Genomic DNA, 26,002 nt, shown 5'->3' with positions numbered 1-26,002 from the left:
ACTCATCAAACAACTTTAAATACCAAAAAAAAAAAACACCATAACACGGTAATGTACATACTCTAATCTTTGTTTGTTTTTAGTCTGCAAGAATTTAAATATCATACATAGATTCTATCAAAGCCATTTATATTAGGTGAAGACTTAGGCAAATGTAAAATGAATCCATTAAAATAATGAGATTTACAGTGAAACACAAAGAGTTAGTGTTACATGCAAGTTTAGTTATAATTGTATTGAAAATATATAACATAAAATAAATATATGATTAACATACAGTACATTAGAAGACAGTAGCAGAATGAGTTTTCACAGGGTGAAATCAAAGGGTCAACATCTTGACGCTCTCTATGATCTTTGGATACACAAGTTGCAGCAGCGACACCTTGTGGTGAAACGTATAACTGCAGCCCTTCACCTCGGCGAGGTCATGTACAGGGAAGTGAAGCACAGCGCCACCCTGTGAGTCTGGTTGGGAAAAACCGTCTGAGGGTGATACAATTATTAGAAATCATAACACATACATGTCGAACCCGTATAGTAATTGAATGTCCGTATTTGTCTTATTAACGGCTGTTATATTTGACTGTGCCTGGGGCTGACACTGACAGACGTGTCCAGCAGCTGCTCGAGACAAACAGTCACCGTGAGCGCATATCACTGGCAGCTTTCACCCCCACAGCCAAACCATTCAATGCGAGCAAATTGTCAAGGTAGTGGACCGCAGGGGACGTGGGGCGTAGCAGCAGAAATGTTAGCTAGCTCTAGCTAAATTTGATGGAAAAAGCTGCTTCGATGCAAGCGGTCCAGCCAGGTGATCGTATGCTACTGCTTCTGTTCTAGCTAACAGGCAATTTGCTGGTCAGTAGCAAGCTAACTTTAGCCTGGTGAGTTTCTGACCAGGGCCCTGTTTGTGCTTCTTGATATCTAACTTAACTACGCTTTCGGAAAATTCAAGGTAATGCTAGTTATTACTGGCTCTCTAATCTCACCGTCATAACTACAGAATGCTATGTTTTTGCTAATTTAGTTAGCTAGTTACATTAGCTAACTGCTCCTGTGTTAGTCAATTTAGGCTTGCTAGCTAACTATCTAATACCCATCTAACGTTATTACAGTGCATGTTGTGCTCTATGGTCTGTAGCTACTGTGTTGTCATTGTGGTTAACTACATACATAAAGCATCAGTAAACAGTTGGACTAACTAAAGTGCAAATTATTTCACAGCATATTACTGTATAGAAAGGAATTGAGCCCACTAGAAAACATTGCTCTTGGTGCACATGAATTCATAATCTCACTGGCAGTTTTGCAGGCCCTCTTTATCTATGGGACCACATAATAATGCCTTTCACTCAACTACAGTTTTTGGATATTTTGTCAGTGTCCAAATAACATTATCAACACCTTCTCTAACAAAACTGGCACATGTAAACCACCTTCATCTGTTATAAAACATCACTCTAGTTCCATCTCTTCTGTCCCTACTCTCATTTCAGGCCTCCATCATCATTACACTCTCTAAGGCTACAACTAAGGCATATTTTCATTATCATTTCATCTGTGGATTAGCTACCCGATTGATCATTTAATCTATGAAATATCCGAAAATAGTGAAAAATGTCAAATTATCACTGTTTACCAACAATCCCAAACTCAAAGATGTTCAGTTTACTAGAACACATGACAAAGAAAAGCATCAAATTTGAGAGGATGGCTCCAGAAAATGTTTGGCATTTTTGGTGAACAGATTTTTATTAAAACAATTATTTGATTATCAATACTGTTGTCGATAAATGTTATGTTGATCGACTAATCGATTCAGCTTAACAGCATTTAATTTTTCCTCTCCCTGTTCAACCGCCTTCAACCTTTTAACCTTTTCCTGCTTCTGTCTTTAGGGCCATGGATTTCCCGGGCCACTTCGAGCAGATCTTTCAGCAGCTCAACTATCAGCGTGTCCATGGTCAGCTGTGCGACTGTGTCATTGTGGTGGGCAGCAGACACTTCAAGGCCCACCGCTCGGTGCTGGCCGCCTGCAGCACCCACTTCAGAGCTCTGTTTACTGTTGCAGAGGGAGATGCTAGTATGAACATGATCCAGCTGGACAGCGAGGTTAGGATCTCAACAGTATTGTGTAAAAGAGGGCAAGGATGATGATATAACATTAATGTTTATAGTGATGAGAATGGAGAAGAGTGTGAGGATGATGGTGATAAGAGGTGGGAGTTGAGGAGATAGTGACTCTTCAACCTCAGATAATAATAGCGGTGATAGTAATTAAGTAAAAACTACTAACAAGTCTTAAACTCTCTGTATCAAATAGTGCCAGCAAGATCAGTCAACCTCTTGTGTGCTTGCAGGTGGTGACAGCTGAAGCTTTTGCTGCCCTGGTGGACATGATGTACACCTCCACACTGATGCTGGGGGAGAGCAACGTCATGGATATCCTCCTTGCAGCCTCACATCTGCACCTCAACAATGTAGTCAAGGCCTGCAAACACTACCTGACCACGCGCACCCTGCCCATGTCCCCCTCATCTGACAGACCCACCCATCACCACCCTCAGCAGGAGCAGCAGAGGCACAGGCAGCAGCAGCAGCAACAGCAAGTAGCAGATTTAGCAGTGAACCCTACTCTAGCAGCTAATGCTAACCTCGCAGCAAACGCTGCCACATCAAAGTTGCAGCGCTCCTTCCTCCTGCAGCAGCTGGGGCTCAGCTTGGTGAGCTCTGCTTTGGGTGGGATGGAGGACGACGGAGTTGGAAATGTAGTTGGTAGAGGAGTGGTTGAACAGAGAGCCTCCTTCCCAATCCGACGCTTCCACAAACGCAAGCCCTCTCTGGCCCTGGGCCTGTCAGAGGAGAGACCCAGGCAGAGGCAGCGACCCTCTGCCCCTAACCTGGGGCTGTTAGGAGAAGGAGGGGTGAACGCTGAGCGAGAGGAAGGAGCGCTACTCTCCCCGGACTCCCACAAGATGGGGGATGAATCCAAATTGGACACCGCAATCACTGGCCTAGTAGGGGTGTCCCAAGATGATCCTCAGATGCCCAGCCAGTCGGACAGTGGACATTGTGAGAGGGAAGACTTGGGGAGAATCCAGGGAGGGGTGAGCAAGGAGGAGGACATGGAAGACCAGGACCACCAGGACAACAGAGCAGGGGTGAAGATCAAATCAGGGACAGAGGAGGCAGAAGAACAGGAACAGAAGGTATAGTTGTGGCTTGATTTGTTGTTTATGACAAAGTAACTAACACTCATTAAGCCTCATGCAACAACATTTTTATATTTGTATCTTTGTGCTTTTTTTAGTGAGATTTACTCATATGAGTGTTCAAAGTCACATTCACCAAACTCTCTTAACTGCACAAACTTGTTGTCGTAAACTCCCTATTTCAACCTGATGTATGTCACCTGTTCATGAGTAGGTGCGTATTCCGGAGATTTGATCATTAGCATAATGTACGCCCCTAAATTGCTATGTATTAGGCTACATGTTACCCAAGACTAAATAGAAGAATCTCACACCGTTGTGCGTGTCCTGTCGTTGAAAATCAGCAGACAAAAACAGAAAATATTTAGCAGTGTCAGTAGTCGGATTAGGGGACCCAAAACAATTAGAATATAATGCCTAGTGTAGCTGTATCATAATATTAATCCAGCTGCCAATAATGTGTCATCAGTGCACTGTGACAGAAGTGGTTTGACATGAAGTTGGATGCTAAAAAATATCTTGCCAAAGCAAAGCAGTCATGAAAATCTGCTGTGGCCTTGGATGAAACCTCCTTTTCTTTACATAGGTGGTGGTTAAACAAGAGCCGCTAAGTTCGCCTGAGCCAACTGATGAAATCAGCGATGTGACATCTCAGGCTGAAGGCAGCGACCCGGCTGAGCCCGGAGGCCGGGAGGAGGAGGAGAAGGCGGAGCTGAGCCCAGAGAGCAGCGACCGCAGCTTCACCTCTGAACCCCAACCCAGCTCTGACTCCCTGCTGCAACCCAGCTCCCAGCTTCTCCTCAAGAGTAGCATGGGTGGAGGCACCGGAGTCGGAGGAGGTTTTGGGTGTAATAACGGACTTGGTGGCAAATCTGGTTTTAGTATTTCCAGCTTCCTCGGCCCTAAGGATTACGGAAGTGGCGGGGCAGGGTTGGTTGCTGGAGAGGATGACCTCCCCAACACAACAACTGGCGATGCAGTAGCGCATCACTTCCTGCTCAGACAGGAAGCTGCTGGACCATCCGGCTCTGCTTCTTCCTCCCTTCTGCAGTCAGGACCACTCGGTGGTGAGAGTCGCAACGGTTTTGGAGACAACCTACAAGCTGATTCTCTATTCCTCCACCCCCTGCATGAAGGTTTAGGCAACCCTAGAGGAAGTGGGGGCAGTGGTAGTGGAGGGCGTGCAGGAGTAGATCCCTTTGGTTTGGACTTCCAGCGCTCTAGCCTGGGGCTTCACTCCCTGGCACGACCCTCCCGAGGGGCAGGAGGAGCGACTGCTGCTGCTCTGGGTTATCCAGGTTACAGACGTATTGCTCCAAAAATGACTACGGGCATGGGAGGAGGAGGAGGAGAAGAAGAAGTAAGTGGTGTCCTCCAGGACGCCGCCTCTTCCTCCTCAAGTCTGGCAAGTCCTCTGCTTCTAAACAAGAGTGGTGGGTATGAGATGAACAGTGGCAGGCCAACCTCCCTCCCCCCTCAGCTGACCCGAGCTTCAGCCGACGTTCTCTCCAAGTGCAAGAAGGCTCTGTCGGAGCATAATGTCTTGGTGGTTGAGGGAGCTCGGAAGTACGCCTGTAAAATCTGCTGCAAAACCTTCCTCACACTGACTGACTGCAAGAAACACATCCGCGTCCACACGGGAGAGAAACCCTACGCGTGTCTCAAGTGTGGAAAGCGCTTCAGCCAGTCCTCCCACCTATACAAGCATTCCAAGACCACCTGTCTGCGCTGGCAGAACAGTAACATGTCCAACGCCCTGCTGTAGGACCGAGGTTACTGCATCAAAGTAGAGTGCGCCGACAGAATGAATACATTAGGAATCAGTGATGGGCTGAATTTAAAGTCCCAAACATGTTTCGATTTTTCTGAAGTTGTGACAGAGCAGCTGGATCTGATCAGCTGTTCTGTTCAAACTAACCAGTCCTGATCACAGACCAAAGATAGGGTTGATAAAGTAATCATACATTTTCTTTTCCTGGAGAAACCCATACTATGAAGTCAGTAAAAGTTATTGTAAACACATTTAGCTTGTAGAAATATTATATGGATGCAGAACATGTAAAAGCACCACATTTATTGCTATGGATTCATCATAGAGTACCATAGATATACACTGTATACTCCCCTGTAAAAATATCATAAGAGTATTATGAGAATCACTGCCAATACATGCTGGACTTTGCATAATATGATCTGGATCAGTCTACAGCAGGCTTGGCTTTTAAAGCTGCCACACTGTTGGCTATATTATGTTTCTAAAAGGTATCATGTGGGCCCTCTCTTTGTTAAGTGAAATTTATATCTGTTGAGGTGATCCCTTAATGCTTATTGAAGCAAATTTGACTCAATAACACTCAATCTGAGGGTTTGCAGATCAGAGGCAGCTGTGCAGCACCAACATTAAGAACAAATAGCATGTAAAATAGTTTATATGTATATTTTTCATTGCACATTTGTAAAACATGTAGCAGCAACCGTAACCGTGCATATTGATTATGCCTTGTTCTGTGCAAGGGCAGTCATACAGACTGTGGACAAATTGATTCTGATTCAGTTTGGGCGGCAGATATATAATGCCTGTAAGTACTGTTGATGGTTGTGTGCTCTTGATACTTAGTCTACTGTACAAAAAGGTGGATAGAGTCAGTGAGACAGGCCTGGGTAATGCTGACATCTGTAACTTTTTCAACCAACAGAGAAGATGACAGGGAATACAGTGTTGTGTTGTTGTTGTTTTTTTTACCCTGTTGGTATGCAGTGACAATGTGGTCAACTAGACAAGTAATATAAACTTGATTCTTTTATTTACTGAAGTTATTAAATTTGAGGCGATTGACTTTGTCGGCCAGGACAGAAGCAACCCAAAAAATACACTGTTCAACATTTCTCAATAGCTGATAAAGGATATTCATGCATATTTAACCACCAAGTCAAATTGATGTGAGAAGCACCTTTGAATTACCATCATCCGAAGGGTTGCTGAGCTCAGGTAAAGTTGAGAATATGTCTGGTACCTGGCAAGGTAATTCAATTTGCACTGATGGAATAAATGTCTGGCTTTGAAACATTTTATACCTGTAGTTTGTCAAATACAAGTTTTGGAGAAATGGGAAACGTTTAATTGCGCTAATCAACCTCTTGTCCCATTTTGCGCTTTCCCGACAGAGCTATTAACCTTAGAATTAAGTTGCATTGTTTAGGGGAGCAAAAAAAATCAGAACAATGAGGGACAGAAAAGTGTCAACTTGCACCATCTTTGTATTCAAAACGGGGGAAAAAATGTGCATTCGCTGGGCCTTGCAGTCTCTTTTTGAGAAAACTAATATTGTTATAATATTGCATTATAATGCCATTTTAATACCTAGATAACAACTTCACAGGAAAATGCGCTGTAAATGCACCTTAATTTGTGTCATGATGTGCAAAACTTGCAATCTGTAGTGATTTTCAATTGTATAAGATATGGCACTGAGAGACTCCTTGTTGGTTACTGACTGGGAATGACCACAAAACGTTCAGTTGTGGCCAACAAGTTTACTTATCGTCCACACATCAGCCAAGTTTCCTGGTCACTGGTGTTCTTGTGTGTACAGTATTTGTGTTTATTACAAGGGCAATGAAGTTGTGCTGAGAGGCAGTCGTAAACATTGCGGATTTGTGGTTGGTTTCATCATTTTTCTCTTGGAGGAGAGACAAAAAACTCATTAAGAACGAAACATTTGAATATGTTTGCTACTGTACTTGATATCAGTGCGTTATACATGTCTCTTTATACATTGTATGTTACAAAAGCACTTAGACAAATCATTCTTTTTCGTAATTAATATGTTTACTGAAATGTTGCGCTATGTGAAAATGTTGCTGTATTGCAATTATCCAACTCTACCAGCTCTCACGGGTTTCTCCTTCTTTTACACTACCATCAGGATGCGTTTGCAAGCTAAGGGTTGCAGCATTTTTGCAGGCAGGTGATCTATAATACACGATTTTCACAGTTTATGAAATGCAAATACACATGGGGCAAATTCAAAAAAGACTTTTACAGCTTCTCATTTTTTAATGTTAATTTCAGGAGTTTTAGCTGTTTTTTATGTAAGTAACTGTATTTTAATGTCTACCTGTAACTTGATAAATGCTGTCATACTGTGTTTGACAAATATGTTTCAGTTGACAATTTGCGTAAGATTCAAAAATAACACAGACATGCTGAGAAGAAATCTAAATTTGCACCTCATAAAAAATAACATCATACAAAGGATTTTTACATCGACTCCGTTTTGGATGCCTGACTTCCTGTGGTAAATACGAGCAGCTTCATTGGTAGACAGTTGGTTAATTGAAATCAGTGTCCATGCAGTGTTGTAGAGTTCTGTTTAAGGGAACCAAAATGAAAACATTATATGCTTACATACATGTTTGCCTTTTTGTATACTTTATTGCTTGCTGTATTGCGTCACCTACACTGTCAGTGAGAAACACATGGTCATTGCTTTCACTTCTTGTTGGCACCTTATTGTACTGTAGAGTCATTACACTGTTGGCCTGTACAAAATGGCAATTTTATTTGACACATGTTAATGGTTAATCTTGACTTTTTACTTCAGAAGAATAATTGCCTTATAGGATGTTCTCCCTGTAAACATAAGCTAACCTACCCTTTGCCCTGTAATTCTTGACGCTTTTGAATCAGTAGTAAAGCTTGGCCACAGAATTTAAAATGACTGCTGATGGTTAAATCCCAAATCTGACGTCTGTTCCTCTGTGTTCCCTACTCACATTCAGCCTCCTCCACATTTGGGAAAGAGGTAGCTGGGATACCCTCTTGAGAAATACAGAGTTGTAGAGGTGATGTAGATGTAGTCCTCCAAAATGGCTTCCATGTCTCACACAGTGGCCTGTTAAGGATTATTATGGTGCTGTCTTCTAAAGCTGTTGCATAAACGATTAATGTGAATTTCAGAAGAATGCACTGACTGTATTACCCTGTATGAATATGCCAACATTTTAAAATATATAAAAGGCCTAAATTGATTATGAAAGTCACAGCCTTATGCCCTCTAGCTTGAAAAGCTGGGCTTTTGTTGATATGCCAAATCTGAAGTATTTCTGTGTCTTTTTCTGTATACCTAACATAGTGTAACCATGAGAGGACTAAATGTTTGTCTCGTTACTGTTGAAGGCTATGAAGATTGTATGGTATGTTCAGTTGTTGTATAGACTGAATTAAAAAAAAAAATGAAATTCAGTTTTACACACTTTAGTTCTGGTTTTATTTTAATCCTCAAAAGAATAACTATGATGGTCCAGTATTCAGCAGTTGTCAGAGTGGAACCAGTTCCTTCTTACAGTTTGAGTTCTTTGATCATCGGCTCACCACGCAGGCCGAGAAGGAGGTTGTTTGCTGCCAGAGCAGACATGGCATTACGGGTAGTATAAGAGGCACTAGCAATATGTGGGAGAATCACTGCAGGAGGAGAGAATTAAAAAGACAAATGATAGGTAGTGAGAATTGAGCACGGTGACAATAAGTTTCTTGAAAACCAACAATTTTTAAGGCAGTTTCAGCACTAATAAGTCAGACAGACTCACCGCAGTTTTTGAGGGTAAAGAGTGGGTGGTCTGTGGGCAGGGGCTCAGGAACAGTGACATCTAACCCAGCTGCTGCAATCTGCCCAGTGGACAGAGCCTCATACAGGTCTTCCTGGTTCACCACACCACCTCTGACACAACAGAAAGACCAGAATTATACACAGACACAGGAAGGGAGCTTCATTATTTTCCCAGACACCACCCAGTATTCAAGAGCTGAAATGATTTCTGAATGATCAGTTAAGTCAGCAACTGAAAGTTAAAGAGCAACAATTATGATAATTAATTAATTGTCATTTTTTAAGCGAAAATGCCAACAATTATTTGGTGACAGTATCTCAAATGTGAATATTTGATATGAAACTTAATGTCTTCAGGTTTTGGACTGTTAAAGACATTTAAATATGTTAACTTAGGCTATGGAGAAACATGATGGGCATTTACCATTTTCTGACATTTTATACACTAAATGATTAATCAATTACAGGGAAATAATCTGCAGGCTAATATTAAAAATAATAATAATAATAATCATAATAATATTTTTTGAGGTCTCTGGCTCTGGGGCAGTTTCATGCTTTGCCCAGTTGGTAATCCAGCCTTGACCACACTATAGTTCAAGATGGGTTGCATCTTAGTCAAGTACTTCATTACGCAGCGTTGTTTACAATATGTGTTAAAGTGTGTGTTTGTATTAAAGATAAGGGTACCGGCTTGTGTTGATAAAGACGGACGTATTTTTCATCTTGGAGAAGAGGTCCTTGTTGCAGATTTCCTTTGTTTCCGGTGTTAAAGCACAGCACACAGCCAGGAAATCTGACTGCTTCGCCAGCTCATCAAAAGAGACTAGACCAAGACAGTACCATTGATGTCATCACATTAAAATCAAAGGCTGACTGCAAATTCTCATTAGATCTAATTTCATTTCCTTAAAAATACTTTCACAACATATCTGTGTATTGAGTATCTCTGAGATTAGGATGTGAAAGGTCAAAGGAGATCAAATAACCTTTGCCTTTGACTAATCAGTGCAGTAAATTGCTATTAAACCACTCCACCATCCATCTTGTTGACATTGTTTATTGATTATAACAATATAAAATGCTGGCATGAGACATCTATAGTCCTTACCGTACTCTGCATTGATGATGCTGGCCAGCTCAGGCCTGGGGGCCGTGTCTGTGTAGATGAACTTCTTTACTTTGAAAGGTGCCAGACGCTCAGCGATAGCCACACCTTCGAGCACAAAGACACCGTGTAAAGAAGATTCACAGAAATGGCAGCATGATGATAAGCTGATGTGCAAGTTGTGTGTAGTGTTTCAGATACTGTATGCTCACCAATCCTCCCCAGGCCCAGGATACCCACAGTGCTGTTGGCCAGCTCATATCCACACAGCCACAGTGTTCTCCATGTGCCCCAGCCACCACTGGCACAAGAGAGAGAGAGAGATGTATTTAACCTTTGACCAAAAATATGCATGCATGGATAGATCTGTGTGTGTGTGTGTGTGTGTGTGTGTGTGTGTGTAACATTACGTCTTGGCTTCATGCGTGGCCTCTATGAGCCTCCTGGAGGTAGTGAGCAGCAGAGCCACAGTCAGCTCAGCCACAGAATCTGTCAGAACATCAGGGGTATAACCCACACGGATCCCTCTGGGTGAAAACACACACACATTACACACGACCCTATATATATATATATATATATATATATATATATATATATATATATATATATATATCATATATATAGATGTGTCACCAGATGTGTCACTATCACTATCGCTGTGCCTTTTTTGGGCGGACACAAAGTATACACACAAACCAACACTTTTGACTTGAATGCGTCTTAAAGAAATAGAATGACAGGAATCACCTTTTCTTCAGCTCCTCCAAAGTCAGATGGTCAAAACCCACTGACATAGTACTGAGGACCTTCAGGTTTGGACCTGCAGGAGTACACCAAACATATGTGCGTTATGAGAGGGTTTTCATTGTATTCATCATTCAACTGACTCAAAGACTGTCCTCAGACCTGCAGCGTCCAACAATTCTGCATCAATCTTCTCTGTCAGCACGCAGAGCAAGCCATCAACACCTTTGACCTTCTGCAGCAGCTCCTTCCTGGGCACAGGGGCGTCATCCGAGTCCCACAGCTCAAACTGCACCCTGGGAAAACAGAAACCATCACTGCAGATCCAAATCAAATCAATTTTTTCTTAATTATTTACAGAAGGAAATTCAGAGGTTGTTGAAGCTTCAATTAAAGTTCATACTAAGATATATACAGTTTCTCAAGCTATAAACACTGGGACTTTAAGGTGCAGTGAGACATTTTCTCAACTGTGCTGTGGGGGAATACCCTTTAGGCTACCAGTCTTATCTGGCCTAACCTAAGGGCAAACATTAGCAGCCCTGTTTACTCAAAGTAAATGATAAACTTTACAATTTAAAATACAGAAAGGTATCACATTAAAATCAGCAAAATTAATCGGTCATACAAGATGTTCTATATAAAAATCATTAATTTTAGGTGACTTAACACTCTGACTCACTGTCCAGATTCACGGAGGATCTTGAGGCCCTCGGGTGGGATCTGTCGGGTCACATACACCCGTGGCAGGGTTGACATCTCCCTCTGCATGTTGCTTGTTAGACCCCCAGTGACATTCAAAGGAGTAACAGTGATCCGCTGGAGCCGACGCAGTGCCATGCGACTGCACCACATTGCCAGGCTAGAGTAGATCTGTGGGCAGGTGTCCGAGAGGTGAAAGTGGTACTTTGGAGTTTAGAGTCTGTTGCATGCATGTGCATGATTTTGGCTCTAGTTCAGGGGGAGGTTCCTGTGTGGCCAATATGATCAGAGGGTGGCCATCTCTAAAGTCTGTCCCAGACAAACTAAATCACTGAGTCAAATCTTTGTCCAGCTTCAGGATTAAGTAAAATTTGAGGCCAAATGGACTTGAAACACAGATACACAGACCTAACAAGACACACAAACTCTTTTTCTCTTTGTCTCTCATCCTTACACACACACCAACAAACACACATACTAACACAGATACAAATTACACAACAAAAGACAGCAGTAGACTTGTGTTTTCCTTACATCGTCGCCCAGAATGGGAGTCAATGGGATGTAAATGTTTCACTCGGCTGTTGACCTTTGTTTCTTTAAACAGTGGAGGATCCAAACCCTGTTTTGTATTTTATGTTCGATCTCTCTGGCTGGGACTGTTTAAGCAATCTTTCTTTACTTTCCCAAATGGAGCTGAGTTTCAAACAATGCTATGCTTTTTTGATGATACTATATTGACACAGGTCAGTCAAATAGTTGCAGCACTGATGTCCTAAACAGGTGTACACAGATATACAAGCACATATAAAACAAAAAACAAATGATACAAAAAATATATAAACGGAATGAATAAAAGTTACCAAAAATAAAAGATTACAACATAAAAACATTTTGCTTATAGAAAAAATGTATCATATTTTTTAAAGGTTTGAAATAGCTTTTTAGTATTTTGATTTTGACAATTATCAATAGCGTTAAAATATATTTGAAATCATTCTTGAAAACAATAAATAATGGTTTGCCTGCTGACCATTGAGATTCATGAATAAGATATTGTCCCAATAAGATATAATTATTGATAATCAAACAAATGTCATTGTCTGTATTATCATGAAAATAGAAGAGACACAGCTTGTTTGATGACTCATTCTCCTCAGACTGAAAAAGACTATACCACTCACTACCTTGTAAATGCTGTCATCACACCTCAAATCCAAACTGCTTATGCATACTACCCAAGCCTCATCATCCAGAAAGTTGGACAAACCTCTATTAATGTAATTTATGTGTACATTGTGACAGATATCTTACACCCCTACCTTTTCTTTTCTCTTTTATTTTTTCTTGATATTTAACATATAGTAATTCCCCAATAGGGTATTAATGTAGTGTACCGGACAGATGAGTGAATTTGTGAAAATTGTTTTCTTGCTGATTTATATTCTGAAATATTTGATATTTAAATAATGAGAAAGTCCTTTTTTAGATGGACACTTTTGTGTTTGGTGTTTTTTAGGGTGGTAACACTTCCAAAAAAAGTGAAATTTTATCACAAATGTAGCCCTGAAAAATACTGTGAATCCATTGGATGACCTTGGTCATGTGATGGTGGTAACCCGGAATCACTCCGAGTTTTTAACCAGTCACAGCCATTCATTCGCTACAGCTCGTCGCGCATACTGACAGGTAGCTACGTGTGATTATTGTCTAATTTTAACAATATTTACAACGAATTTTTCATATTGATAGGCGGAATGATAATACCTAAAACAGCTGTCTACTCTTGGGGAGTTATTTGTTGCCTAACGTACGTGTCGTCACTTTTAACGAGTTTATGACAGCTGTCCTCGCCACCGGCACCAGGCAGCAGTGGCACTCAGCGCTAGCTAGCCGTAGCTGCTAACGTTGAGCTTTCTTCAGCCGGTTCAGTAATCAACAAGCGTTATTATGGTAGCTATAATCTTTGTCTATTCGAAGACGTCACTTTATTGGTTTCAAGACAGCCATTTTACCTTGGCGCGCGGCTGACAGTTTGACAACATTGCTGACAACTAGAGTTAGTCGGCATTAACAGTAAGTTAGCCATTTAGCTAACTTACAACGGGGCGTTGGTTTTAGATACTTGCTGCTAACAACCAAAACGTTTAATAGCTTTAGTAATCACTGTCTGCACTTTTATGTTTTAATAGGTATAGTCGTTATCTCTCAGACAGTTGAATTCCCCCCTCTTTCCCTCCCATCATGGCTGCAGACTCGATGGAGATTGACGACTCTCTTTACAGGCAAGTCTGCCTTTTTGGCTGCACATTACAGTCACCCTTACTAAAGTACTTGTAACTACAGATAACGTCACACGGCAGTGAAGACAGGAAATGACAGTGGTGTGCTTTATACTACAATACAGTCAATACAGTTATACCTCACTTTTCCTTCTTGATCTCTGTAGCGCTTTCCCTCACACTTCCTCTTCCTTCCTTTACCTCTGTCCAGCCGCCAGCGATATGTGCTGGGAGACAGTGCTATGCACCAGATGGCCCAGTCCTCAGTCTTTCTCAGTGGAATGGGAGGACTGGGAATTGAGATAGGTAGGCTAAATATCACATTATTGCACAACAGCTCTGTAATACATTCATTGCCATAGTATGTACATGATATGCATTGCCAATTGTGATTTGACACTAAGCAACTTGACTTCTGGTTTCACAGCAAAGAATATTGTCCTGGCTGGTGTGAAGGTATGCACTCTCGCTAAATATCATGATTGTCAAACACTGTGACAGTATATAATGTTTTAATGTGGAGTGTCTTTAAGAGTTGGTATTCCTGTGGCCTTAGCTATTGTATCTCTGTGTATTTGTGTGTACAGGCAGTCACCCTTCATGACACAAAGCAATGTGAAACCTGGGATCTGGGCTCCAACTTCTTTATCCGCAAAGAGGATGTGTTGAGCCAGAGGAGGAGGTAATACACACCACAAAGCTGGACTGTTTCTCTTAGCCTCTGACTTTATTCACACTCTGAAATATCATACACTCACACTTTCCTGTAATCCACATACATATGCAAACTCTTCCATTATATCTCAGTTTATTTGTCTGTCTTTTACACATTCTTATCCATCCTCTTTTAATTTTCTACCACAGGGTGGAGGCAGTGTGCCCTCGGGTCGCAGAGTTGAACCCTTATGTCCACGTTGACATGTCTTCCACTGCTCTGGACAAAAACACTGATCTCAGCTTTCTCAGAAAGTATCAGGTAAGGTATTGCTTTTCAGAATCTGGGTTGCGACAAACCTATGGGTTATGGTAAATTTCGAATGGGTTGCTGTCAGTCTCTCAGTAAAATAGTTGTCCTGTGGTCCCCCTGGTGACTAGAAATTTGTGTTGTATGAAAACACCCAACCCCTGTAGACTTGTAAGGTGGCTGCAAAGTTTGTAGTTTATTCTTTTATGAGAGCAGACGCCGTGATCAACTTGGATTCATAGCAGTTACAATAGTTTCCAATAGAGACGAGATGTCATGGTGGAAAAAGTTTCAAAATATCAATAAAGACATCTCAAAACACTCCTTCATCATGATCTCCTTCACAGCTGTAAATCCAAATGCTCAGTTGTTCCAAACCGAGAAAACACTCTCAGGCGGAGGGAATGCTACAGTTAAAGGTTAAAATTTGAAAGGTCGTAACTGCCAAAACATCTGTTAGGATTTGATCAAACTTTCAGGGATAATGTATGTAGTCACTGAATGACACTGGCCCATGGGCTGTCTGCAGTACCTTTTTATTAATGGAACAACTAAAAAATGGCTCATTGTCATCTGGTTTTAGATTGCAGATAACCTTAGTTAAAACTTGCATTGTTTTCTACTCTGGAGTCTGCTGCAGGTAACATTTAATGTCTCACTGTCTACTCTGCTCTCTCCTCCAGTGTGTGATTCTGACTGAGGCCAGATTGAGCCTACAAAAGAGAGTCAATGAGTTCTGCCACTCACAACAACCCCCTATCAGAGTAAGTCTACAGTCCCTAAAGTGGTTATACATTACAGAGCATTAGCTAAACCATGTCTTACACATGGGAAACACACAAACATTAACCAAACCTTTTGCCTGTGTACTAACCAAACTGTTTTACTGTGTGTCCTTGCCAGTTCATTGGCTGTGATGCATATGGTATCTGTGTGCGGGTGTTTTGTGATTTTGGAGAGGAGTTTGAGGTGTCGGATCCCACAGGAGAGGAGCCCAAGGAGATTTTCATCCAAACTATCACTCAGGTAGTCTGAAGACATCTTAACAATCTTCTAGATCCCATATTTGAGAATTAATTTCTTCCTATCAGATGTTTTTAAATTGTTAAATGTAATAATTATAATTTCTGTGTGTTAGAAGAGTGGGCTTGATTTGCCAGATTTTTGCATTATCTGAAACTGCAATTCCATAATTCAACTTTGGAAATAGAGTGATGGAAATATGAGCCCACAAAGACAGTGTCTGCTCCAAAAGACATTTGATCTCCATTTTGAATTTTGACCCTTCAGGAAAATCCTGGGGTGGTGACCTGCATGGACAACCAACCGCATGGCCTACAGACAGGCCAGAGTGTTGTCTTCAGAGAGGTCAATGGCATGGTGGAACTCAACAGCACCGTGCGACAGGTTTCAGGTATTATTTCCACATTGTAGATAATAAGTTCAGTATATGTGGTGTTTTTACAAAGTTTTTACTGTAAGTTTTGCATAACACCAGCATACCTGACAAATCACAGATTTACACAACATTTAGAATATGGTTGTGGTTAATCTTTATGTAAGGTAAAACAAATGCTCAGTTTTGGGTCTATTGCTTTTGAACTATTCCTAGAGCAGATTTGCTGAGACATTTTCTGTATAAGGTGACATAATGGTGCATTAATCTAATCTAAGCCATTTCTGTCTGTTTTTGTATACATTTGTGTGTGTGTGTGTGTGTGTCTTGTTTGAATGTGTGTGGTATTAGTCCTTTCCTCTCACAGTTTTGCAATAGGAGACACATCCCAACTACAACCATATGCACATGGAGGGTTCTTTGTCCTGTTGAAAACCCCTAAGACATACAGATTTGTAAGTGAACTACTTGTCATATCAACCAGAAACCAGTTGAACAAAAAAAGATTAAAAAAAAATCTAAACAAACATTCTTTGTGTGTGTGTTCCTGCATTTATCCACATATGTATTTTAGGAGACAATCGAGAGACAGTTGTGTGATCCTCAGGTCCTGACTCCAGACTTCAGTAAACCAGAGGTGAGAGTTCAAAGCTGTTAGCCAGCTAACTTTTGGTTTAACCCAGTTCTACAACAAAGCTGGCTCACTTTACCAAGGCACATCACCAAAAAGTACAAACAATGTTGCATAACCTACACCAGAGCCGGTTAAGTTTGGATTGGTAAAACTACTAATCAATCAGATTTCAGGAATAATGGAGCCATCATACCTTCAGGATCCCTACATGGCCATGTGCTTATTCTTTTTTTCCTTTGTTTAACAGAGCTTCTTGATAACCGGCTTTCTGAGACAGGTTATCCAGGATTGCTAATGTCCGTTTCAGTGAAGCCAGATATCTCAAAGATGTCCAGTTTTCAAATGCCTTGTCATTTTTGTTTGCTTTTAACCAAGCAGTCTCCTCACAATCCTTTTTTAAATCTACCCACCAGGCCCCACTACAGATCCATGCAGCCATGTTGGCTCTGGACGACTTCCAGGAGCAGCACAGTAGACTTCCCAACATTTGGTAAACAAAATATTTCTCTTCTTTTCACTGTGTCTTCACTGTCACTTTCTACTGCGTGTACTCCAACAGTGCCTGAGGATATCATCTGTATTTGCTGTGGTTTTCAGTTTGTGAAGTTGTTGAAATGTGACACATTCTGTTGTGAGCAGTTTTACTTTGATGCCATCAGGTGTTTACAGGATGCTGAGGTTTTACTGAAGCTAACCGAGGAAGTGAATGCAACTCTCAGGAACAAAGTGAGTCCTTTTCTTTTTTTCATACATCATATATATTTTATTCTCTTGAACCTGCAGAGATGCAGATATATCCTCTTTGACAGATAATTACATGCACACAGAGGCCCTAAAATCTCTTTCTTTTTCCTTCCTCCCTCCCTCTTTCCTTCCAGGCGTCTGTGAATACTGACTTGGTGCGCTGTCTGTCGAGAACAGCAAGGGGAACTCTTCCTCCGTTAGCTGCAGCTGTAGGAGGGCTAGCCAGCCAGGAAGTTCTTAAGGCCATCACAGGAAAGTTTGCGCCACTGCAGCAATGGGTAGGTTACTGAATTTCAACTGTAGACCTCCTTTTCCACTGCAACACAGCAATGGAACCCATTAACTTTAATAGGTTTGACTAAATTTAGCATTTTTGCATCTATTTTTTTTTTTACTTTCCCCTAACTGGTCATTTCATCTCCTTCTCTGTTTCTCCTGTGTTTAGTTTTATCTTGATGCCATCGAGATAGTCAGGCCACTTCAGTCTGTTTCTGCTGAGGAGTTTTTCCCAAGGGGTGATCGGTATGATGGATTACGAGCTTGCATTGGTGAATCAATGTGTCTAGAATTGCACAAGCTCAGGGTCTTCATGGTAAGGATCATGCAGTGCATAGAAGGCCTCTTTTATGTTGAATTATTTTAAGATTTATGTCCAAATGAACCCTACAATGTCTCCTCTTCCAGGTGGGCTGTGGCGCCATAGGCTGTGAGATGCTGAAAAACTTTGCCCTGCTTGGAGTAGGATTGGCCAAAAGCTCAGGAGAGGTGGGCAATCTTTCTGTGTTTCCTCTCTTTTGTTTGACTGTATTTCCATGACTGTATGTATTGCCATATATTTCAGTGCTTGTCTATGTATTAAGTGAAACCTTGTTCTTTGCATCTGTCAATTCTCAGGTATGCATCACAGACCCAGACCTTATAGAAAAGTCCAACCTCAATCGTCAGTTTCTCTTTAGACCACATCATATACAGGTAAACAAATGTCCACTACCTAATCTCATTTTTCTTTTCTTTTATTTATAATGAGAGTTAAAAAGAAACTTAATTGGAATAAACCACACATGCTACACAAACATTCACTCACTTTTTTCCGGTTGTCCTGTGTTTCAGAAACCAAAGAGTACCACAGCAGCAGAAGCCACTCGTGATATCAACCCAGACCTGCAGGTGGATGCTCACCTCAACAAGGTGTGTCCGGCTACTGAGAGCATCTACAATGACTCCTTCTACTCCCGCCTAAACCTAGTGGTCACCGCGCTGGACAACGTGGAGGCTCGGAGATATGTGGACAGGTTGGTGCAAATATTGAGTGATACAATCAATACTTTTCTAAAGCATTGATTTTAGTTTCCCTGAGCAGTGGCCCTAATTTGATTTTTACTGACTGAATCCACCCCTCATCTTAAACCTAGAAAGAGCATGCTCATGATATGAATGTAGGAGTTGGGAAGGTATTTCATGAACGATTTACTAATTTGGCCAACAAATAATATAGTGTTTCTGCATGTATTTCATTTCCAGCCGCTGTGTATCCAATCAGAGACCTCTCCTGGACTCTGGCACCATGGGAACTAAAGGACACACAGAAATCATTGTGCCAAATTTGACAGAGTCCTACAATAGCCATGTGAGTGTATATGTGAGAGTTTGTGTGTGACCATGTTTGTTTTTGTTCTCTACATTTTCCCCTGATTTATCTCATTACCATACCAGACCTGCTTCATAGACACAGACCTTAGTCTTAACAGTGCTTCTAAATATATCCTTCCCTTTGCTTACCAGAGGGACCCCCCAGAAGAGGAGATCCCATTCTGCACTCTCAAGTCTTTCCCTTCTGTCATAGAGCACACCATTCAATGGGCAAGAGACAAGGTCAGCCTGCTTAAAACCCAACAAGTGATCACTGCTATCATTTCTGACAGTATGTATCAGTGCACTGTCCCAATTTTAAACTTTTGGCTTTGTCTAGTTTGAGAATGCGTTCGTCCACAAGCCCTCCATGTACAACTCGTTCTGGCAGACCCACTCCTCAGCTGAAGTGGTGCTACAGGTAAGACTTTGAATGTCATAAGTGTTGTTCTGACTTATTATAAGTAGCCTTTACATTGATCTATTCCAGCAATGAAATATGCCAGCAATATAATACTTAATACAAGTTTTTTGTGTGTTTGTGTGTGTGTAGAGGATGCAGATGGGAGAAAGTCTGGAGGGGTCATTCCAGGTCATTAAGCTACTGAGCAGACGGCCTAGCCAGTGGGAACAGTGCATCACTATTGCCCGTCTGAAATTCGAAAAGTATTTCAAGAGAAAGGTAATGAGTCTCCTCCTGAAAATACATATTCATTAAATAGATTGTATGTATATGTGTGTTGGTGCAAGCTCCACAATATTATATGCAGTTTTTACATGTTACTGATGTTTTTATGTAGGCCCTACAACTGTTGCACTCTTTCCCTCTGGACACAAGGTTAAAAGATGGAAGTAAGTTTTTCTAAAAACTAAAATTTATATCTATAGTAAGTTACCAGCTTATTTCGCAATAATTTAATATGCATATCTACAGTATAAAGTGTACTTAAAGCAAAAAATATAGTGAATTCTTCTTCCCTTCCTTAGGTTTGTTTTGGCAGTCCCCAAAAAGACCTCCAGCACCTTTTGATTTTGACTTGAAAGACTCTTTGTGAGTATGCACTTATATTACCGTTTTAGCCTTTTTTGTATTTGTATGATTCATATCTAAGTTTGCCAAACCCATCTCTTTCCTCATCAGGCACTTCACTTTCATTGTCAGCACTGCCCGGCTCTTCGCAGGGATTTATAACATCCCTTACTCAGAAAAGGTAGGTCATGTACATTCACGCATACACTCTCTCAAACACACTCACATACTCACTGGCTGACTGGGCTTTTCCTTCTTCTTCAGGATCTCTCTGAAGAGGCGGTGACCAGGATTCTTTCAGATGTCAAGATTCCTGAGTACAGGCCTGCAGAGAAAGTAAGCTTCTCCGTTGATCTGGTCCTTGATTTCTATCAGAGTGTAAAAAATCCTAATCTTGTTGATTGTTGTGGCTCTGTCCCTTCCAGTGTATAGAGACAGATGAGACAGCAAAGAAGCCTGATCAAATAAAGATGCCTCTAAGCAGTGAAGAGGAGAGGGAGGCCATCACACAGCTGGAGCAGGCCATTGCTACTGACAGTGTCACAGCAGGTTCCGATTTAAAGAAAATCACAAGAAATACTGAACAGGCGGTTTTGTAAATGGACACTCAAGATGACTGCTAAATTTTAAATCTGAAACCTGGACTGGTATTTAGTTATATCTATTACAACAGTGTGAATAGTTAAGAAATATGCACTCACTTTCCCCACCCTATTAAGTGGGAAAGCCTTTATAACAAACACTGTAAAATTACTTCTAATAATTAGTGATAATGTCTGTGCTTTCACATGTAGAGAGGTTACAGATGAGTCCACTGCAGTTTGAAAAGGACGATGACAGCAATGGCCATATAGACTTTGTCGCATCAGCATCTGCTCTCAGAGCCAGGATGTACTCCATCGAGCCAGCTGACAGACTCAAGACAAAGCGCATAGCCGGCAAGATCATCCCTGCTATCGCCACGGCAACAGCTGCTGTGGCTGGACTGGTGAGAAAAGTTTGAAATTTTGCCATATATTGATGGTTTAATGTTGTTGGTTGTGCCATTGTTTTGAACATCTCCAGATATTGGGCGATGTCAATTTCAACTTATATAAAAAATAGCTGATTTTGGTTTTCAGCATTACTGCTTAATATATCAGTATTTTAGTCCATTTGTTTGGACTTGACAATACACCTGACCCTAAAGCCTATCCCTATGGGCGCCTCCATGTAGTTCTTTCAGCTGTGCCCATGGGTCAAGGTCCGGCCACCAGTGTTCGCCGGCGAGCTCCCCTCCCAGGTCTGTCTCCAGGAAAGGGCCCTGGTTTCCCTGTTGTATTGTTAGAGGTGGCCCACGAGACAGGGGCCTTAGCCACCTCCAGAAGAATTTGTCATGCATCCCAGGGGAGGCTGGGGACATGGAATCTGAGTCGGCTATGTTCAAAGCCTCGATTGTGGAGATGGGTACTCTGATTTGTGGTCAGAAGGTTGTCCGTGCCTGTTGTGGTAGCAACCTAAGTGAAGGAGGCCGTCAAGCTGAAGAAGGAGGCCTTTGGGGCTTGGTTGGCCCAGGGGTCTCCTGAAGCAACAGACAGTTACCAGGAGGCCAAAAGGGCTGTGGCATTGGTGGTCTCCGAAGCAAAAACATGGGTGGGAGGAGGTCTGGAATGCTATGGAGGTCGATTGACCTCAAGGAAGTTCTGGCAAACCGTCAGATGACTCAGGAAGGGACAACTGGGCTTGACTCGGGCTGTGTTCAGCATGGGAGGAGAACTGCTGACCCTGACTAGGGATATTGTCGAGCAATGGAAAGAGCACTTTGAGGAACCCAACCAACACGTCCTCTGTGGAGGAGGCTGAGTTTAAAGACTTGGGGAAAGCCTCACCCATATCCCTGGCAGAGGTCTCTTGAGGTAGTTAAACTCCTCAGTGGCGAAATGCCAGTAGTGGATGAGATTTGCCTGGAGATGCTGAAGGCTCTGGACATTGTTGGGCTGTCTTTGCTGACATGCCTCTTCAATGTCTCGTAGAGGTCAGGGACAGTGCCTGCAGAATGGCTGATGGCCGGTGGTTCCCATTTTTAAAAAGGGGGTGTGCTCCAATTATCGGGGTATCGCACTGCTCAGCCTCCCTGGGAAAGTTTTTGCCACAGGGCTGGAAAGGAGGCTCCGACTGATTGTTGAACCTCAGATCAGGGAGGATTTGTTTGTGGGACCTCAGAATTGCTTCTCTGCTCTTTGCAGATGATGTGGTTCTGTTGGCTTCATCAGACCGTGATTTGGGGTGGTTTGCAGCCAAATATGAAGCAGTCAGGGTGAGACCATGGTTTTCTGCTGTAAAATGGTGGATTGCTCCCTCCAGGTTGGGAGTGAGTTGCTGCCCCAAGTGAAGTTCAGGTATTTCGGGGTCTTGTTCACGAGTCCAGGAGTAATGGATGGTTTTCCGGGCACGTCCAAATGGTAGGAGACCCCAGGGTAGACCCAGAACACGCTGGAGAAGATTATATATCTCATCTGGCTTGGGAAAGGCTTGAAATCCCCCAGGAGGAGTTGGAAAACTTTGCTGGGGAGAGGGACGTTTGGTCTACTTTGCTTGGCCTGCTGCCGAACCTGTTGCCTCGGATAAGCGGCAGAAATTATTCAATGAATTGCTGAAATTATTTCCATTGTTCAATATCAATAATTTTGTGTTATTATTTTGATGTACTCAGGTGGCCCTCGAGTTGATCAAAGTGGTTGGAGTCTATGGGTTTGAATCTTTCAAAAACTGCTTCTTTAACTTGGCCATCCCTGTAGTGGTGCTCACTGAGCCTGCCCCAGTTAAAAGGACACTCATCAGGTAAGGGCATATGTACAATTCATTAATCTCACTGTCTCTCTCACTACTTTAAGGTGATAAAACATCTTTAATTTATTTCCATAGAATAGCATTACTGTTTTGACCCCATGCAGTGAAAATGTCTTAAACATTATTATTGCACCATCACAGCAGAAAAGAAAATTTCAGCTACAAGATAGCACCAAATATAGGAGCTTTAGCCATATTTCATTATTATTACAATGTAATGTAGTGACAGCTTTATGATATCTTTCCCAGGGACAACATCTACTTCTCTATCTGGGACTGTTGGACTATCTTTGGTAATGAGGACTTCACTCTCTCTGACTTCATAAATGCAGTGAGGGTGAGAACCATTTAGCCTACTTGTATTGTACTCTGTTGGTATATTAGCAATTTGGATGCAGTTACCACATTATCGTATTTCCCCTGAGGGTTTTCACTGCTTCTTTGTATTTTTTTTTTGATGATGATTTGTTGTTTTATTTCAGGAAAAGTATGGAATTGAACCCACTATGGTCGTCCATGGTGTGAAGATGCTTTATGTGCCTGTGATGCCTGGACACTCAAAGAGACTCAAACTAACGTAAGTGTTCTCTCATTTTTTTGTGATACTCTATTCTTTTTTTTTTTTTTACCCTCGAAGAATATTGTGCCCTTATGTTTACCCTCTCCCAAAATAGGGATCAGAGTTATAAAACAGAACCTCTCAAGGTTGTAGGAATGTAGGAAGTCAGTCTCTTGCCCAAAGACACTTCAGCACCGTGGATGCTTTCTGTCATATAGGGCATTAAAAGATGCTCTTTCTCATCACTACACCACCATGTGGACTTTTGCTTGAGTGTCTGTTTTCTTGCCGCTTTCCTGGACAAAGGCTAATGAAAAAATACCCCATTTGGTGAAGCATTTCCTTGATAACTCGCACTAAATGATTCATTCTTTGTCTAAACTGTCTAAACAGATGCACTTAAAGTTGCCTCTGACTCTCTACAGGATGCAGAAGCTGATCAAGCCATCAGTGGACCGCCGCTACGTTGACCTCACTGTGTCATTCGCTCCGGAAGCAGACGGAGACGATGACCTCCCTGGTCCTCCGGTCAGGTACTACTTCAGCTGCAATGGAGAAGACGCCCTCACACCTTCCTAGATGTCCTCCTCAAACCCTGTCCTTACTTACTTCCACTCTTTCATGTAAATTGTTGTACCGCACTAACCTGGGCCAGGGCCAGGGCCAAGAGCTTTCTCTCAGGATGTTATCTGACAAGGGCAAAGCTCCTGGCCCCAGCTCAAGCCCCACAGTACTTCGTGGAGCAAGAATAGGCCAGTCCTGGTCCCAGTTTTTCTTGCCCCACATGGAACACAAGGCTGCTTAAGTAGCACTCAATTGTACCTGTGTACATATATTTTCTCTGTTCTGTTTTCTACTCTGGTGAAATGCACAGCTCCACCTGTGTCGATGCCTTAATTGATTAATAAAATGTTTCTGTTTGTGGCAGTGAGTCTGACTAAAAACGATGTTTACAGAAACCTGCACACTCCCAACACACAGCCCCATTAGTCTAATTTCTGTTTTAAGTCTGCTAGGCCCTAAAGGGGGTGGTGGTAGGACTGTTGGGGCCGTGAAGCGGATTTGTAGTTGGTAGGCATCACATCATCTTCTTCCTCAGAGTCCTCTCATTGGCTTTGAAATTATTGCCAACCACAGAATTTGCCAGCTGTTGGTCATCTCCCCTTGTAGAAACAGGTCAAGCCGATATTTGTTGTATAATTAAGAGGTGCAAAAAGTCAGTGGACAACGGTGAAACCACCAAAGATACAGATTATTGTGTCTGCAGATGATTGTTCTCTTTTATGATCACTTCAATTGCATCACAAAAACACATTAATATCACGGGGAATGGGTATTACCCAAGCATTAAAGTGCAACACACACTGGCAGCGTCTTGATGTGCTCCATCACAGGTTGATGCATGTTAAGTCTTTGAGATATATCAGTCCTACTGATGAGCATTAACGCCTCAGATAAGCAGCAATTTTATCACATTGCTCCCCAGTCAATTGATGTGCATCAAATGATGCAGCAGATGTGTGTTGCACTTAAAAACTATGGGCAAAACCACCTACTCATTGTAGCTGCTAATCATACCTATCTTGTTAAATACTTAGGTAATGACAGCATTCATATCAGTTAACATATTTGGGTAAACTATGTTCTTCATTAAGTAATGGCATGAGTTCATTGGCTGTTTCACACACCTTTTTTTTCGACAGATATGAAACATCTATACCAACATCTGGGATCACACTCCTGTTCTAAAACACTCTTTAAAGTCTTTGCATTTCATGATTTATTTGTTGTATTTGTCTATGGATGTGTCCATGACATGTATTTATTTACTTGTTACACATTTGTGTGTCAAATTGAGCCTATGTTGATGAGCTCTATTGAGTCATTGTGCATTGGTTAATTGTGAATCAACAATGAACAAAAGTCATCCTAGGGGTATAAATCGCCTTTCTATTTAGCTCCAGCTGAAGGTTGTGAAAAGGGGCTTTGAAATAGTCTGCATTGGCAGTGTAGTTTTGAATGGAATCAATTAAAAATCAAATTTTTTGTATTGAGGTTATTGAGATCCACTAGACACCTACAGTCTGCTAACAGGTTATCATCTGTCTTCAAAACAGTTTGGACTAAAATCACACAAAATGCTTCCTGGGTCACATTTATTTTTCTCCCCATAACCAGGGGTGGTGAATTTCACTTTGCACAGAAAATGTCTATCATATTGACAACACTTCTTGTGCAGTGAATGTCATAAGTGTAAAACCAAACAATGTTAACGAGTGACGATGATAATGATGTATGTTCTTGTGACAGACAACCAATCAACCAATGGTCCAATAAAATGTGAGATTTCAGGATGTCCTAAAAACTAAATCTGCTCTGTGTCTTTGTTTTAAATATATCACAGTAGAGCTTAAACGATTAGTTAATCGACAAAAAAATAACCGGAAACTATTTTTATAATTGATTAATCATTTGTAATTTTTTCAAGCAAAAATTGTGAAAAAATGCAAAAAACATTCTCCAGTTTCAGCTTCTCACGAGAGGATTTGCTGCT

At 41.6% G+C, this 26,002-nt stretch overlaps 3 protein-coding genes across 9 annotated transcripts; 2 read left to right on the top strand and 1 right to left on the bottom strand.

Annotated features, from left to right (window-relative positions):
- Window positions 1–391: 391 nt before the first annotated feature.
- LOC122874092 (zinc finger and BTB domain-containing protein 5) lies at window positions 392–8,466 on the top strand. 6 transcript variants are annotated; one of them, XM_044191666.1, is made up of 4 exons: window positions 392–462; window positions 1,902–2,115; window positions 2,364–3,212; window positions 3,802–8,466. In XM_044191666.1, exons 1-4 carry the CDS (start codon window positions 431–433, stop codon window positions 4,978–4,980), a joined length of 2,274 nt encoding a protein of 757 aa, XP_044047601.1. In that variant the 5' UTR covers window positions 392–430; the 3' UTR covers window positions 4,981–8,466. The 6 variants fall into 6 exon arrangements, with proteins under 6 accessions (XP_044047601.1, XP_044047606.1, XP_044047605.1 ...); XM_044191671.1 differs by having other exon boundaries at window positions 447–492; XM_044191670.1 differs by lacking the exon at window positions 392–462 and adding an exon at window positions 499–713.
- On the bottom strand, window positions 8,462–11,926 carry grhprb (glyoxylate reductase/hydroxypyruvate reductase b). Its single transcript, XM_044191672.1, has 9 exons — window positions 11,362–11,926; window positions 10,842–10,975; window positions 10,683–10,755; window positions 10,343–10,459; window positions 10,145–10,233; window positions 9,936–10,040; window positions 9,515–9,650; window positions 8,805–8,935; window positions 8,462–8,679 (listed from the first exon to the last, which is right to left on the bottom strand). The coding sequence occupies exons 1-9, from the start codon at window positions 11,532–11,534 to the stop codon at window positions 8,558–8,560; spliced, it is 1,080 nt and encodes a 359-aa protein (XP_044047607.1). The 5' UTR covers window positions 11,535–11,926; the 3' UTR covers window positions 8,462–8,557.
- A 1,062-nt stretch (window positions 11,927–12,988) lies between these two features.
- Window positions 12,989–25,818, top strand: uba6 (ubiquitin like modifier activating enzyme 6). Of its 2 annotated transcripts, none has more exons than XM_044191664.1 (32): window positions 12,989–13,070; window positions 13,574–13,666; window positions 13,875–13,969; window positions 14,091–14,119; window positions 14,251–14,345; window positions 14,528–14,639; window positions 15,311–15,391; window positions 15,531–15,653; window positions 15,918–16,041; window positions 16,375–16,478; window positions 16,598–16,660; window positions 17,071–17,147; window positions 17,317–17,383; window positions 17,536–17,679; window positions 17,847–17,993; window positions 18,086–18,166; window positions 18,296–18,373; window positions 18,512–18,693; window positions 18,923–19,028; window positions 19,184–19,273; window positions 19,371–19,451; window positions 19,584–19,712; window positions 19,831–19,882; window positions 20,018–20,081; window positions 20,172–20,241; window positions 20,325–20,396; window positions 20,486–20,609; window positions 20,855–21,048; window positions 22,753–22,880; window positions 23,139–23,226; window positions 23,372–23,466; window positions 23,874–25,818. In XM_044191664.1, exons 2-32 carry the CDS (start codon window positions 13,626–13,628, stop codon window positions 24,025–24,027), a joined length of 3,090 nt encoding a protein of 1,029 aa, XP_044047599.1. In that variant the 5' UTR covers window positions 12,989–13,070; window positions 13,574–13,625; the 3' UTR covers window positions 24,028–25,818. The 2 variants fall into 2 exon arrangements, with proteins under 2 accessions (XP_044047599.1, XP_044047600.1); XM_044191665.1 differs by lacking the exon at window positions 12,989–13,070 and adding an exon at window positions 13,077–13,457.
- The last annotated feature ends 184 nt before the right edge of the window (window positions 25,819–26,002 follow it).

Source organism: Siniperca chuatsi, linkage group LG3 (assembly GCF_020085105.1).
Source record: "Siniperca chuatsi isolate FFG_IHB_CAS linkage group LG3, ASM2008510v1, whole genome shotgun sequence".
NCBI classification, from domain to species: domain Eukaryota; kingdom Metazoa; phylum Chordata; class Actinopteri; order Centrarchiformes; family Sinipercidae; genus Siniperca; species Siniperca chuatsi.
Note: the sequence above shows the minus strand (reverse complement) of the source record. Positions and strands in the feature narration are given on the sequence as shown.

What these genes read in the sequence shown, in the direction of transcription:
- LOC122874092 (XM_044191666.1), top strand. Translation starts at nt 431, where the DNA reads ATGTACAGGGAAGTGAAGCACAGCGCCACCCT. An exon ending in TGATCCAGCTGGACAGCGAG is followed by an intron (nt 2,116 to 2,363) that starts GTTAGGATCTCA and finishes GTGTGCTTGCAG; the next exon opens with GTGGTGACAGCTGAAGCTTT. An exon ending in CAGAAGAACAGGAACAGAAG is followed by an intron (nt 3,213 to 3,801) that starts GTATAGTTGTGG and finishes TTCTTTACATAG; the next exon opens with GTGGTGGTTAAACAAGAGCC.
- grhprb (XM_044191672.1), bottom strand. Translation starts at nt 11,534, where the DNA reads ATGTGGTGCAGTCGCATGGCACTGCGTCGGCTCCAGCGGATCACTGTT. An exon ending in ATCCTCCGTGAATCTGGACA is followed by an intron (nt 10,976 to 11,361) that starts GTGAGTCAGAGT and finishes CTGTTTTCCCAG; the next exon opens with GGTGCAGTTTGAGCTGTGGG. An exon ending in CATCATCAATGCAGAGTACG is followed by an intron (nt 9,651 to 9,935) that starts GTAAGGACTATA and finishes GTCTTGGTCTAG; the next exon opens with TCTCTTTTGATGAGCTGGCG.
- uba6 (XM_044191664.1), top strand. Translation starts at nt 13,626, where the DNA reads ATGGCTGCAGACTCGATGGAGATTGACGACTCTCTTTACAG. An exon ending in AGGACTGGGAATTGAGATAG is followed by an intron (nt 13,970 to 14,090) that starts GTAGGCTAAATA and finishes CTGGTTTCACAG; the next exon opens with CAAAGAATATTGTCCTGGCT. An exon ending in CACAACAACCCCCTATCAGA is followed by an intron (nt 15,392 to 15,530) that starts GTAAGTCTACAG and finishes TGTCCTTGCCAG; the next exon opens with TTCATTGGCTGTGATGCATA.